This window comes from Oryx dammah, unplaced genomic scaffold (genome assembly GCF_014754425.2).
Source record: "Oryx dammah isolate SB20612 unplaced genomic scaffold, SCBI_Odam_1.1 HiC_scaffold_12, whole genome shotgun sequence".
Classification (NCBI taxonomy): Eukaryota; Metazoa; Chordata; class Mammalia; order Artiodactyla; family Bovidae; genus Oryx; species Oryx dammah.
Window position 1 is genome coordinate 58,101,469 of NW_024070196.1, and position 15,735 is coordinate 58,117,203.

The window sequence follows — 15,735 nt, forward strand, 5'->3', positions numbered from 1 at the left end:
TTTGTAATTGTTTTCCCTCCATCTGTGGCTTTTCTTTTCTATAGCTTACTGTAACTCTCTGTGCTTTTTAAAGAGCTAAGTTATTATTATGAAGCTCTGTTTAACAATTTTTATTTATGAATCATGCTTTTGGTGTCAGCTTTGAAGTCTTTGATTAATCTAACTTATAAAAGGTTTCTCCTATATTTTCACAGTTTTATAGTTTTAGGTTTTGCATTTTGTTTTATGATCCATTTTGAGGTTTTCTATATGGTGTGAGGTAGGGTTTGAGGCTCAATTTTTTTGCATAGGGCTATTCATTAATCCTAGCATCATCTGTTGAAGACTGTTTTCTCCACGGAACTACCTTTGCAAGCTGTGTTGAAAATCAGTTGACTGTATATTTGTGGGTCTATATCTGGACTTTGTTTTCTGTTCTGTTGATCTCTATATCTGTCCTCTCTGTAGTACCATATTGTCTTGTTTATTCTAGCTTTATAGTTAACCTGGAAGTTAGGTAGTGTTAGTCTCCCAATTATAAGATTTATACCTAAGAATTTCATGGGCTTTGGTGCTATTGTAAATAGTACTCAAATTGTTAAAAATTTCTAATTATTCATTGTATTGTATAGAAATATGATTATTTTGTGTCTGTTGACCTTAACTAACTTAAACTCAGTTCTGGTTCTAGTAGCTCTTCTTTGTTGATCCTCTAGGATTTTCTAATAGTCATGTCATCTGTATAAAGATCATTTCTTCTATTCCAATTAGTATGCCTGGTACTTACTTTCTTGTACTGGCTGAGACCTCCACTGTAAAGTGGAATAAGACTGATCAGAGCAGACAGCCTTGCTTTGTTTTTGATATTAGGAAAAATATTCAGTGTGTTAACAGTATGATGTTAGGTGTAGGTGTGTTGTAATTGCTGTTTTAAGATTTTTTTCAAAAAAGAATTTCTAAGGCCTATTTTAAACATTCTTGAAATCAGGATAAGATCATAATGGTATCATAAGACAGTGATGTAGTTGGCATTACTTGTGCATGCTAAAACTTGTTTAGTAATGCACAGTGCATGACCAGACAGCTATAACCCTTCCACATTTCAGTTAACAAAGTATTTGAGGATCTCTTGAGGAAGAAATAGAGCTCTGCTTGTCTGAGAGCTTTCTTTTGACATCTTCTGTTAAGATCAAAGTAGTGCCAACATTAAAGAATATCATGAAGAAACAATCAGATGTGAATGCAAGGTATTCTATAAAACAACTAACCTGGTTTCTTCAATAAATAAATGCCATGTTTGAAAAAAGGAGATGAGATATTGAGATTAAGGAGTCTTAAGAGATACAACTTGACAGGCAACTGTAGACCTTGTTTGGATTCAAATTTTATATATACTGAAGTACTTTGGAGTGAGGTGTGCTTCAAAAATATATCAAGGAAAAAAGAAAGAGAAAAAGGAAAGCAGTGTGGTTGAAGCAAATGACACTGTTGATAATTTGGTGTTGGAATTTATTTGAGGCCTATTATTCTACACTGAAGTACGTGTGAAGGTTTTAATTATAAAAGTTCCCGTGTTTTTAATGTGCAGAATAGGTGCTACCAACTTGGAAGAAAACCTTGGAAAGACGAATGGGATACTTTTTTCATAAATACTGCATCATCAACACTCTTTATGGCACAAAAGACTAATGTATAGAAAAAGCTGAAACCAGTGACTGCTTTGAAGGGTAATTCAGAAGAGCTGGACTTTGTTATTAAATTTTAGGAATTTTTAGCTTATGTTAGGAAATAAGAGCAAATTAATATGGGATATTCCTTTCATTGAAATATGTTAGCTTGCTTTCTCATTCAGAAAAGCTCAACCCCAAAGATAAATGTGTGTAAGTAGAGATTCATGATGCCTATACAGGATTGTAGAAAACATTTGGATGTTTTGTCCTGAGCAGAGATAGTCTGTTGCTAGCAGGAATGTTTATTTGCTGTACTTTTATTTCTATTTATCTAGTTACAAATAATATAAAATGTCTCTTGACAGAGGTTAATTTGGAAAAATTTGGTAGGTCATGATTGGCCACATAGGAAGATAAAAAAATTATCTGACACCCCAAGAAAAGAAATATTTATCCAGTTTTATCATTTTTTAAAAAGTCCTATAGAGAAAACCCCTAAATGTAAGTATACTTTTTCAAATTCTCTCTAATTGGAGAATGAGGATATGCAATTTGAAAGTTAGTTGGTGCGGTAAATGTATGAAAAGTGCATTTTGGATTTAACATGTGTTTTAATTCTCTGTTAAAATTTTCTCCGGTGAGTACTTTTGTCAAGACAGCATGTTAAAAAGGGAGAGGAAAATTTTCATCTGCAAATGTTGCCTGCATCCTTTGAATATTTTGCTGTGTTGAAATGAACTAATATAATTTAGAAGAAAATTAGCTGTCTTCTCTCAGGCACTTTATAGTTTTTACATATGAAAAGAATGTTAGGAATGCAGGAGGTGTATTGTTGGTCTGTTGGGTTCTCTGGTGTTAAAGTTCCTTGCGGTTCCTTTAAGTGATGCTGCAGCGTACTTCAAAGGCAAATGGTAAACAAATATTAACACTTCGCCAAATGTTAACATTAATGAAATTATGAGTTCAGGGAAATGAATTTGATGTTATATTAAGATTTAATTTTCTGACATTCTCCCTAAAACCATGTTTTAAAAATCCTATTCAGATAACTGCTTTCAAAACATTTAGAGAAATTTGTGTAATGTCCCCTTTTTTTCTGGATTTTCTTTTTTGGTTTTCTCTCTGAAAATACACGATTACCCTTGTATTAATCTGTGCCATTTTGTTACTTTAAGTAGAACCTTAATAAAATTAATCTTTGTGACACTATTAGGTAGAAAAAGTAATTTGAGATTTTTGGATGGTTTCAGACTTTGCAGAGGTAGGTTGGTAAGACCTTTGTGTGAGGGGGATGTGCCATGCCCATGTTTCAGTAACTTTAAAATTGAGACATTATTCCCTCTGTACCTAAGTATTTTATGACTTTGGGCAAGGATCAAACTTATTTTCTGTTTCAGTGTAAGTTCATCTATTTAAATTAACTCATTAACTTTGCTTTAGAAAAATATTTTTAAAGTTTCTTTTGTTTTTATTTGGATGCCCTGCTTACTGGTTCATTTTTTTGTTTTGCTTTGTTTTGTTTTGTTTTCAGTTGTGGAAGAAGGACTCTGGGAAAATGGCCTTTCCTATGAATGTCGGACGCTGCTCTTCAAAGCGATCCACAATCTGTTAGAAAGGTAAGAGAAGGAGCGGCAGCGTGGTGGTTTTGACACCCTAGTATGATGCTAGGTGCTCAGAAGGCTTCCTGTAGCTCTCAAACCATTTTCACACACAGCTTTATGAAATTTTATATAAACTTTTTTTTTTATATTGAGTAATTTCAGACTTATGGAATTTTTAGAAGTAGCCCAAAGAACTCCATATATCCTTTTACATAGATTCACTGACAGTCGCTCTTTTGCCCAGTCTGCTTTAGATTTCGTGTGACCCCTCACCCTCTCACCCACCCCCAACTTTGCACTCAGTGTGTTGTGTGTACACATGAGTGCATTCAGATTTGTTCCCGGAAACGTCATTTACACAGTTGAGATTCATTTTTTATAACTCTGAAGTATTTAGGCATACATTTCCTAAGGACAAGGACATCCTCTCATGTAAGCCCATAGGAAATATAACATTGATAAAATAACATTATCTAATCTGTAGTTCAACTCAGCTGTTATCATCTGTCCCAGTTATGTTCTTTTTAGTTTAACCTCTCTCCCGTGCACCGCCCCCCGCAAGATTAGCCCTTAATCATGCATTATATTTAGTTCTGATGTCATTTTAAAATCTGGAAGGGTTCCTTAACTTTTCCTTTTTTTTTCCCTTGGGGTCATCATTGACATTTGGATGGATTCAGGCCATATGTTTTTTATAACGTCTCTCAATTTGAGATATTTTCCTCATGATTAGATTTACTGTATACTTTTTCAGTAGTGACTCCATAGAAAAGGATTTGTTAACTATGATCCTTATTTCTGTCTTTGAAATTAATAAATAATTTGTGGCCAGATCCAATGTTGTTGTTCAGTTGCTGAGTTGTGTCCAACTATTTGCAACCCCCTGAAAGCATGCCAGGATTCTCTGTCCTTCACTGTTTCCTTGAGTTTGCTCAGACTCATGTCCATCAAGTCAGTGATGCCATCCAGACATCTCATCCTGTTGCCCCCTTCTCCCATTGCCCTCAATCTTTCCCACTGTCATGTTCATTTCTAGTGAGTTGGTTCTTCGTATCAGGTGGCCAAAGTATTGGAGTTTCAGCTTCAGCACCATTCCTTCCAGTGAATATTCAGGGTTGATTTCCTTTAGGTTTGACTGGTTGGATCTCCTTGCAGTCCAGGGGACCCTCAAGAGCCTTCTCCAGCACCACAGTTTGAAAACATCAATTCTTTGGTACTCAGCCTTCTTTGTGGTCCAGCTCTCATAGCCATACATGACTACTGGAAAAACCACAGCTTGGACTATTCAGATCTTTGTTGGCAAAATGATGTCTCTGCTTTTTAATATACTGTCTAGGTTTGTCTTAGCTATTCTTCCAAGGAACAAGAGTCTTTTAATTTCGTGGCTACAGTCATTGTCTGCAGTGATTTCTGAGCCCAAGAAAATGAAATCTGACCCGTTTCCTCTTTTTCCCTGTCCATTTGCCATGAAGTGATAGGACCAGATTCCATGATCTTTGTTTTTTAATCTTGAGTTTTAAGCCATCTTTTTCACTCTCCTGTTTCACCGTCCATCAAGAGGCTCTTTAGTTTCTCTTAACTTTCTGCTATTAAAATGGTATCATGTGCATATCTGAAGTTGTTGATATATATCCCGTCAGTCTTGATTCCAGCTTGTGAGTCATCCATCCCAGCATTTCGTGTGATCAAATACAACTGTGTAATGTTCCTGTTTGTTATCAAAATCTAAATCACTTGTTTAAGCTTCTATTGGTGGTTCTTGTATATCATTTTCTATGTGACTGTGATGTTAATTTTCAAATGTACCATTCCTTCTATTTTATTTAGTTGGCATTCTTTTGTAAGGAAAAGGTTTTCAGTTTCTTCCATAGATTTATGCATCTATCTGCCTCACTTAATCTTTTTATCTTTATAATTTTGGAAAAAAGGGGTTCCTGGTTATTCAATGAATTATAGTTTATTACTATCATTTAATTTGATGTGTAAGTTCTTCTGGATTTGGCTGGGGGAAGTCCCTTCATGATAGCTCCTGTGGTTTTTTGACCTGTCCTCATCATTGTTTGAGCACCTCCTTACTTCCGCATAAGAGTATGTCCCAGGCTCTGGATGGTGTTTTAAGGGGAGAGAGAGGAGAGAAAGAATGGGCTATTTAAGAATTTCTATGGGAAAAACTTTTTTATTTCTTTCTCTGAGTTTATATATAGTTCTTTTAGGTGATCAAAACTGAAAGGGTATTTTAGTACCTTTGTTTTTTATCCCAGCTATTATTTAGGGTAATAGTGCTACAATATAACTGCTTAGAAAATGTTGTCTAGGTCAGTTTGAAATAACTTCCTTATTTTATAAGAAAGTTAATTGTGTCATATGCAGTATGACATGTAATAAAGCTTGAGTTCTGAAAAACTTTGGGTTAGATCTTGGTTTGGTTTCAGGGTCTTGGACAGTTGCCTTGACCTCTCTTAAGTCTTAGTTAATGCCCTTTAAATTGAGGATGAAACTCCAGTACTTTGGCCACCTCGTGTGAAGAGTTGACTCATTGGAAAAGACTCTGATGCTGGGAGGGATTGGGGGCAGGAGGAGAAGGGGACGACAGAGGATGAGATGCCTGGATGGCATCACCGACTCGATGGACATGAGTCTGAGTGAACTCTGGGAGTTGGTGATGGACAGGGAGGCCATGTGCTGAATTCATGGGGTCGCAAAGAGTTGCATGCAAAGAATTGCGTGCTGTAGTTCATGGGGTCTCAGAGTCGGACACAACTGAGTGACTGAACGGAACTATGCATTTTGACTTTTTGTTAGATAATGTATATGATGCCTTCCACTTAATACTTGACCTGTTTTCAATAATTATTAACTCCTTTTCCCCATAAAGTATTATTTGGCATATTTTGATTTGGATCCTAATATAATTTTATTTTGAAGCAAAGAAAACAGTGTTTCTTAGAGAAAATAATGAATAATTATGCTGTTTGGCTCCCTTCCTACTATTAGAATGGATGACTTGAGAGTCTTTTGAAAATTTGTAATAGTCTTTTGTCCTTTAAAATAGTGTTCTCTTTTCATCAAACTTTTACTGTGCTCTGTGAATGAAAATTACCCTACTCATGAGACAGGGAAGCATTTTGCATGGTTGTTTTTAGCTGTCTTTATTCATTGTCAACAGAAGCTAGGTTGGCCAATACATACTTGCCCTTTTGTTCTTCTCATAGCTTAGACCACTTGCTGTAACTTACTTATCTCTTTACAACCTAAATTTGTTAAAATACAGTTTACTATCTTATTCTGAACAATTTTCTGTTACGTCTTTTTTTTTTTTTTTTTTAGTAGTTATTTGGCTGTGCCAAGTCTTTGCGGCAGGCATGCAAAACTCTTTAGTTGCTGCATCTGGGTTGAACCCTGGCCCCCTGCATTGGGAACATGGAGTCCTAGCCACTAGACCACCAGGGCTCCATTTCTGTTTAGATAAGATTGACTTTCTGGTTTGATGAGATTGTCTCTCCATTTCTATTGAGATAAGATTGACCTGTTTCCCAGGTTGAGTATATTTAGAGTTTCTAGCATGAGGGCCAAAACTGAGATTATTGAAATGCATCATCAAAGAATGTATCCTTGAAGGGTACTTGTGCTTCCTGAACCATTTTTTCCCTTCAGTTTGCATTTTAACAAAGCTCCTACAATTTATTTCTTCTGTTAATTTTTTTAGGATACAAAACTGTTTAATTAAAAAGTAATTCCATTAACTATTTTGAGAAGCTCTCACAGCTTAGCAGTAGTCATATAAATGGATTTTCTTTATGGTTGCTAGTGTGTACAGAATGAAGGGTCACTGCAGTGATGCATAAAACATAATTTCATTACAAAAATTAAGGTCCCATTGTAAACTTCACATAGAGTAAGATCAGTTCATTCCTTGTTGCTGTTGATCAGTGCTTAGATAATACTACAGTGATACTGCGTAGAGATTTTCTTAATTTTAATACTTAAAATTAAATTTTAAAATACTTAAAATTAAAACATTTAATTTTAATACTGTGTAGAGATTTTCTTAATTTTTTCTTTGATTTGTTGGGCTGTGCTGCACAGTCTGTGAGATCTCATTTACCCTACCAGGGATTGAATCCAGGCCACAATAGTGAAAGTACTAAATCCTAAGCACTAGACCACCAGGGAACCCTTTAGATTTTAAATTCTAAGGTAATTTGACTTAAAATATCTTTCATTTACTCATTTCTCCCATAACTTTTCACTATTTGCATACAGTATGTTATATATGTCTGGCCTGTGTCATCTGTATTAAAAAAGATAGAAACAAACAAAAACCCACCTCACTAATGCTTACTGTAGAGCATTTTCCATCAAGGTGTCAGACAGGAGCTAACATATCTGAAATTTTATATGTCTTTCCAGTGGCACCCATTTCTCAAAGTCCATCTCTTGCCTGTCTTCAGAGGCAAGAGATATTTTGGGTCTTGGCTTTGCCAATTATATATGACATGGGCAGATGATTTAAGTCACCTGAATTCCTATTCCTTACCTATAAAAGGGTGAAGGGCTGATTTCCTCAGCACAGTAACTTTCTTGTTAAAGGAGCTCAATAAATGGTTAACTGCTATTAATATTAGTTAACAGAAGTATTGATGTTACTGTTGCTACAGTTGGACACAACATTAATAGTCTGTTTACCCAGCTAATTCTGGAATTCCATCCTATAATATCCTTGTTAATGTGGTCATCTGTCCTTTCCTTGAGTACTTCTGATCATGTGAGCCTGGCTTCCCAAGGGAGTTGTTTTTATCTTCTGAGTACTCACTGTTACAAAGTTTCTTATGCTGAGTAGAAATCTGTATCCCCGTAATTTTCTTTTCTTTATCTTGATTCTGTTCATGGAGGTTGTATATAATTCATCAGTCCAACTTCTGTGTAGTGGCCTGTTCATTAGCGTGGTGTCCTGAGTTAATTTGGAGCTTTCCTGGTGGCTCAGTGGTAAAGAATCCGCCTGTGATGCAGGAATCACAGGAAACACAGGTTTGACCCCCGAGTTGGGAAGATCCCGTGGAGGAGGGCATGGCAACCCACTCTAGTATTCTTGCCTGGAGAATTCCATGGGCAGAGAAGCCTGGCAGGCTACATTCCATAGGGTTGCAAAGAGTCAGACATGACTGAAGCAATTTAGCGTGCACACACTGAGTTATTTTTCCTTGTTTGTGGTTCTTTACTGTATATCCTTATATATTTTTACTATATATAGCCTCACCCCTTTCCTTCAGCCTTTTAGGTTTTCCTCTAGACAGTCCAATTCCCTTCATTTTTTATTGCTACTGGCCTAATTTAAGACTTCATGGATGTTTCATGAAGATTAGAAATTGACCAGATTCTCTCTAGTCAATCTGAGCAAAACTCTAGGAGATGGTGAAAGATTGGGAAGCCTGGTGTGCTGCAGTCCATGGGGTTGCAAGGAGTCAGACACAACTCAGTAACAGAACAGCAACAACAGCTTTAGTCAATCAGGTTAGACTCAGTTATACTGCAGTAACAAAAGATCTGAAAGCCCTTACTGGCTTCTGACAGTTGCAGTTCATTTTTTCCTCACGCTCTTGTCCATTGTATCATTTACTGCAGCACTTCTCTGTATCCACTTCCCTCCAGGCAGGAATTTTACGGTTGGGGCACCCCTTGTCAAAGACTCCTGGTAAAGAGCTAAGAGCATTGGCAAAATACGTAATAGCCCATTGAAGCCTCTGTTCAGAAGTGGTATATGGCATTTCTGCTTATATTTCATTGATTAGGACATTTACCACCAAGCTTAAAGTCAGTGAGTGAGAAAGTATTATCCATCACTGAGAGGTGCCAAAGTCCCATGGCCAAGCTTGATGTCATTGGAAAGAAAGGGGTGGCACATACTGGGAAAAGGATACAGTCTACCATGTCTCTTAATTAAGCTCTTCTCCAAGAATTGAAACAGAGGCTAGTTATATTACTAAAACCAGATACGTTTCTGAAACACAACTATTGGTATATGTGTACCTGTTTTTAAAACCTTTGACCATGTGGGCTTCTATTGGGATTTTCTTCACCTGTGATTTCTGAGTCAATTTCAGTATCTGAAAGTATGTAGGCCTTCTCAGTTTTATATCATACAATCATTGTTGTTTTTCCTCCTTTCTGAGAAAGTGTGCTTTTGTTTTCTTTAATGTTCAGTTATCCCTTTTGGCAAAATGACTAGAATAATAAAATACCATTAATTTTTTTTATTCCTATAGAATCTCTGCCAATTTGACTTGACTCCACTGTACCTCACCTTTTTGTGCCTGCTTGCGCTCTTTTAAAGTAATGCTGTATTTCAAACTGTTCTTAATCAGTCTTTACAGTTTTGTATGGGTTTCTGTATGTATTTCTAATGAACTTGTCAAAGGTTACCCTTTGTATTTTAGGTTTAGGTTGTCTCACACTCCTCATTAATAGAAAAGTACTAAAGTAATTTAGCTGTGAATAAATTTTGGAAAACAAAAACTTGTAGTCTTTTTTCAGAAATTTCGTTTGGCATTTTTAATATTACAGATATAATGGCTGTTGCTCTTATAATTTGTATAGTTTCCATAACGTACCATATCTTCCCATGTAACTGTTTAAATGAAGTAAAACATTTGATTGAAAAGCTTTTAAAACAAATTCAGGAAATGTGTGTAGTTCATATCACCCAGAGTTTTTGTTATTGCCTCAGTGATTTGCACCATATATGGGACTTAGGAAAATCTTGCTTTTGTAGCTTTGAAGAAATACTTAAAATGCCTGCCATAATGCTGTCAAATTGCAATTATGTGTGGGTATATGTGGTAGTATACTTTAATATTCTTAAGCTTTTAGAATTAAACAGCTGATTTTGATGGAAAGGGGTTTTTTTGGGTTTTCTCCCCTTTTTCCCTCCAACTCCCCTCGTCCTCCCCCCTCTAAAATGCAGATCATTGGTTTGCACACAGTGGAAGATTACATGGGTTTTTTGATGCTGTTGTGCTCTGTTCAGTCCACGCTTACTTCTTGGTGGTGTTTAGTCACTAAGCCATGTCCGACTCTTTTTCGATCCCATGGACTGCAGCCCACCATGCTTCTCTGTCCATGGAACTGTCCAGGCAAGAATACTGGAGTGAGTTGCCATTTCCTTCTCCAGGGGATCTTCCCGACTAAGGGATCGAAGCTGAGTCTCCTGTGTTGGTAGGAGGATTCTTTGCCACTGAGCCACCTGGGAAGCCCCCATGCTTACTTAGAGAGACTTTAATCTGTGGATATTTGATTTTTGTGAAACATAATGGCTCTTCCAAGTCATCCATTAATGCTGCTTTTTTAATGGATTGTTGGCATATTCCCCCCATGGAAGTTTATAACACAGCTGTAAAATTGCCTTTGGTCTGGAGCTTCTAAGTTTGCCAAGAGTTGGTATTTTAAGTGAAGATACTCAGTTTGGAAAAGTACATTAAAAATAACATGGAGGGGATTGGAATTATATGATAACAATAACATTGCATTTAATTAGTAGCTTTCAGTACCCTATGGTATTGTGATCCAATAGAGGTGATTATCAGAGGGCAGATGAGCAAGGTCCTTGGATGTGGTAGTTCAAAATGATAAATATATTTCAAAATGATAAATATATTCAGTAGAGGATAGTGAGTAGTACAGCCTTAGTTGAAGAAATGGTGATGTAACACTGCAGCCTTGAGGGTTCTGGGGTAATGTAATAAGAGCAGGAAATGACCAATTAATAAATTTTCATTTTATTGAATTGCTACAGTATACAGTTCTTTAAAGAAGTAGAAAGATGAGGCTTTAGACCTAAGGGGCAGTTATTAATATTTTTAGGGCTGGGAAAGGATTAAGACTTTAAATTTTAAATTTAAATGTATTACTTTTATTTGTGTGGTTAGAGAGTGGAATCAGACACTAAATGTTTGAAACTATTGTAGAATGGGTGTTTCAGGTTAGGCCAGTCCTACAAAAGGCCTTAGCCTTACAGAGATTTTGGAGAGGATGGAAATAATAGGGATTACTTGGTTGGAGGAGACAGCATCCACTCGGGCACAGTAGGAACCCGAAGTACTGAAGATAGAAGGGATCCACTGAAAAAGGTTTCTTTAACTTTAAATTGGGCTTCCCTGGTGGCTCGGATGGTTAAGAATCCACCTGCAATGCAGGAGATCTGGGTTCGATCCCTGGGTCAGGAAACTCTCCTTGAGAAGGGAATAGGTGCCCATCCAGTATTCTTGCCTGGGAAATCTCATGGACGGAGGAGCCTGGCAGGTTACAGTCCATGGAGTCACAAAAATGGGGTTTCTTTTATTGAGTTGGAAATTAGGAGCACTGCAGATTCTTGGGAAAATACTTCTTTGCATACATGTTTGATATAGATTGGGCTGCTGAGGTGAAGACTGATGCTGGTGAGTTATGAAGTTACATAAAATTTGGTCTGTCTGAACAGCCCTGTAAGTAGATGATTGCACGAAGGGACAGTTCAGTTGAGGATGTGGTGGAGGAACGCTATCCTTGGACTTTTATATCTAGGAAGGCTATAGTACCTATGGAATATGAGGGCTCAGAAGGAGCCGCAGCCAGTGTTGGGTCCCTTCTAAACCTCCCCACTATCCTACCTGGGGAGTGGGTTGCTGATTTATGCTGTGATTACTGCTGTGGCTCTTGTGATCTTACGTCAAGTCTGCCCGTGGTTTTGGGATTCGAGATTGGGGCTTCCCAACTTCAGAGTCAGGTTGTTCTTATAGTCAATTAAGTTAATTATTTAGAACCATTGGCATGATGCAGAATCATGTGTATACAAACACACAACTGGATTTCTTTTTTATTTTTTGGCTCCTGTTTCTTTTCTTCTTGAAATAGTGATTTTTAGGGAGGTAGTAAGGGACTTGGAATTATTTCCAAAAAGAAATACTTACCTAGAATATTACTTACAGAACATTTTATAAATCTGAAATCACATTGTGATCTTTTAAGATACTGTTGTACTACTTTACAGAATTTCGTCGTATTTTAGTAGTAAGGTAATTTTTAAAATCTCAATAATAATGAGTGGGATTACTGAGTGGATAGCCAGGGTTAACTGATAGAAATTCTTAGCACTATTTGTAACGTTGATTTAAAACAATTTTTGGCAGATGAGGTATATCTCTAGGCTTATATATTTGTCAACTTAAATATAAACTTTGTCTCTCAAAAAGAAAATTGTATTTCTGATATACTGGAGTTTTTATATCTTAACATTATCTCTTTGGGGATATCCCAGATGGTGCAGTGGTAAAGAATCTGTCTGCCAATGCAGGAGACGCAGTAGACAAGGGTTGGATCCCTGGGTTGGGAAGATCCCCTGGAGAAGGAAATGGCAACCCTGTCCAGTATTCTTGCCTGGGAAATCCCTTGGACAGAGAAGCCTGGTGGGCTACAGTCCATGGCATTACAGAGAGTCAGACACAGTTGAGCATAGCACAGCATTATCTCTCTTAAAAAAAAAAAAAAGATTTGCTTAATTTTGTTCTTCAGGTATAATTAAAGCATATGAGTAGTAGTGCCAGTATTCCTAAACATTTTTTAACACCTGTCTAATTTTCCACATATAGAGTATCCACTATTGATTTTAGTCTGGAGAGAGTTGTGATGGGCTATAAGGAAATGAAATATATATATATATATATTTGCCCCAAACACATACACACAAGAAAATTCAAATAACAATGTGAGGTTGCCCCTGATTAGTAGTTACAAACAAGAGGAGTTTCAGTATTACACTGTGAATAGGAAAATACTTGGCATATAGCATTCATTTCTGAGATACTTATTGAGCACCTATTACTTTCAAGCAGAACATAAAGCATATTGCATATCATGACCCCAAATATACAAAGCATATTACATGAATCATGATCCCAAAATGATTGAGAAGCAAGGACTTATTAGTATCTCAATATATTATCTGCTACTGAGCCAGCATAGTTCCAGGTATCAGTCAGGTGGCAGAACTGTCTTTCTTAGCAGAGCCACGTCTTCTCACAGTTCCTCCGATAGCTTAAAGCACAAGATGGAAATACTTTCTATACTGCTTAGTCTTGAAGGATTTATGTGTATCACTGTGTATGTGTATGTGAGAGAGAGAAAGTTTATTTTTTGGATCAGCCATAGTGGAGATTTAAGAGATTGCAGAGTATAAAAATTAATAATGATAGTTGCTGAGTTCTTTTAACCTATTTATTGACTAGAAAGAAACTTTGCCTTCATCTTTACCCATCTCTACATCTAACAGCTTGTCTGTACTTCTCTGCTGAGTTGGGGGTCAGAGGATAGAGAGGGAGCACATTCAGCGTCTTCACTCATTTGGTCCCAGCCTTCTCTGAGATACTTGGTGACTGCTAACTTTCTGTCACATCACTGGTGACAGGGTTACTTGTGATAGCTCCCTTATGCAGCAGGCAGGCAGGCAGGCCGGCAGGCGGGCAGTCACAGATCCAGAACAGTATTAAAAACATAGCTTCATCCAGTGCAATTGTACATTCTCATGTTTTCCTTTCAGTGTGAGGGAAATCAGTGATCACGTAGACACTGGTTATTGGTTGAAAAATCACATAAGTCATTTATGACTCTGCTTTGGAACCAGATGTTTTTGGATTGAAGGCGCAGTTGTTTCCATGGCTGTTTTGTGTATTAATGGTAATAACCTTTTGTTGACATTGCCTGACAAAGAAATATGATCTGTAGTGGAAACTCCAGGAGATGTATTAGCACAGAGTAGACCCTCAGCATTTTCATTAGCTTTTTGCCTTTTGCCTTTGTCCTTGGCTGTGCATTGCTGCTCCTCCACTCCAGTCCTTCATTTGTGCTGGAATGAAAATTGTGAATAGAATTTGTTGCTTTTACTTCATAGAAGGGCAAGGGTTTTGAAACAGACTACATGTTGTCCTCTTTAATGAGAGATGTTATACTGTCAAAAGCCTTGGAGTTTTTTCTTTCCATAAACTGTAAATTCATGTTTTCTCTGTTATTGAACAAAATGGGTTTTTTGAATTCTGACCTTTAAGATTTATGAGCTAATGAATACATTATTTAAAAGTGGTATTTAGTAAGTGAAGATGAGTGTCAGTAGAAGACAGTGTTTAATGTTTGGTGTGATTCTGTACATGTCCTGTTGCTTTCATTCTAAGCTTTGTTGATTTTAAGATATACCTTCAATTTAGTAATAGCTTTTGGAGAATAAATGTTAATCAATTACAAGATAAACTTGGACTGTAAAAATGAGTAAAGAATTGTAGGAATGTGACAGCATATATGTAATCTACCTAAAAAATGCAATAAATCTCTTAACTAGAGAATAAACTTAATTTTATTTTCAGTTTTGCTTCTTGAGCACTTTCAGTTTATGGGTTTTCCATATTTTCTGTTCTAACTTTAATGGAGTCATTCTGTCTTTCATCCTAAAGCAAGTTTATTTATAATCTTAGGAGAACAGTCTGGTTACTTTGAAATGATTTTTTTTTTCATTGTAAATAAGGAAGTTTGTTGTAGAAATAGTTTTCAAAATAAAGCTAGTTGAAGCCAGTGACTTTTTGATGCAACACTGTTTTAAATTGGCTCTGCCCCCAGGGAGTTACATTGTGGCCAGCAGAAACTATTGCCATTTACTATCGCATCTAATCTGTAATGAGTTGAGTGAAGGCTTGAATTGTTTCCATCCTCCTTGATGGAGTGGGAATTACAGAGGCAAAAGCCATGTGCAGAATTGCCTGAATATTCAATAAAGAATTGCTGTGCAGCTCTTTTGCTGGTGGATAAAACCTTGTATAGAAGAATTACATCTACCTTTCTGACAAGTTTTCTTACAAAATATGTATCATTTCATTGACTAGTGTTAGAGATTACTGTATTTCATCAATTTCAAAATGCACATTCTCTCCCATATTTTTATATTTTCAAAATCAGGGATATTCTTTACAAATGATGGCAGCTCACAATTGACTGGGTGGCAGTTATGATATAGTTGTCATCTGCCTGTATTCCAGTGAACTTGGTCATAGCTCTCTGTTTTGTTGTCACTTCAGTTGAATTGAATGCGTTTTTGGTATTAGATCAGTTGAGTTCAGTTGCCATTAACATGTCTTCAGAAGGAGTACCCTGTGACTTAACATTGGAAAATAATATACATAAAGTAGTGTGAAAACTGAAGCAGGACACAATTTAGATAAGAAAGCAAATATTCATTAGTGAAGAAATGACTGCAGTTCCTCAGTTTGGGTTTTTTTTTGTTTTTGTTTTTTTTGGCAAAGCCATAATGAAGTGCTTTACCATATCTACAAAAGGAAAGTACCTAGTTGAAGAGGCTCTGGTATGTTTTTTGTTACCAAAATCCCTGCTAAAAATTGACTGCCACACACCAAGCAAGTCCAGCATTAAAACTTGCAAAAAAACGGCATCAGACACTTGGAAGAGTTTCTCTG

At 36.6% G+C, this 15,735-nt stretch overlaps 1 protein-coding gene across 2 annotated transcripts in view; it reads left to right on the forward strand.

Moving 5' to 3' along the window:
• Positions 1 to 15,735, forward strand: part of MED13L (mediator complex subunit 13L) — a 283,774-nt gene that overhangs the window by 141,998 nt on the left and 126,041 nt on the right. For both annotated transcript variants that reach the window (XM_040251636.1, XM_040251637.1), the window contains exon 3: positions 3,181 to 3,265. In XM_040251636.1, the coding sequence (XP_040107570.1) occupies positions 3,181 to 3,265 (85 nt within the window). The remainder of the gene's footprint in view (positions 1 to 3,180; positions 3,266 to 15,735) is intronic.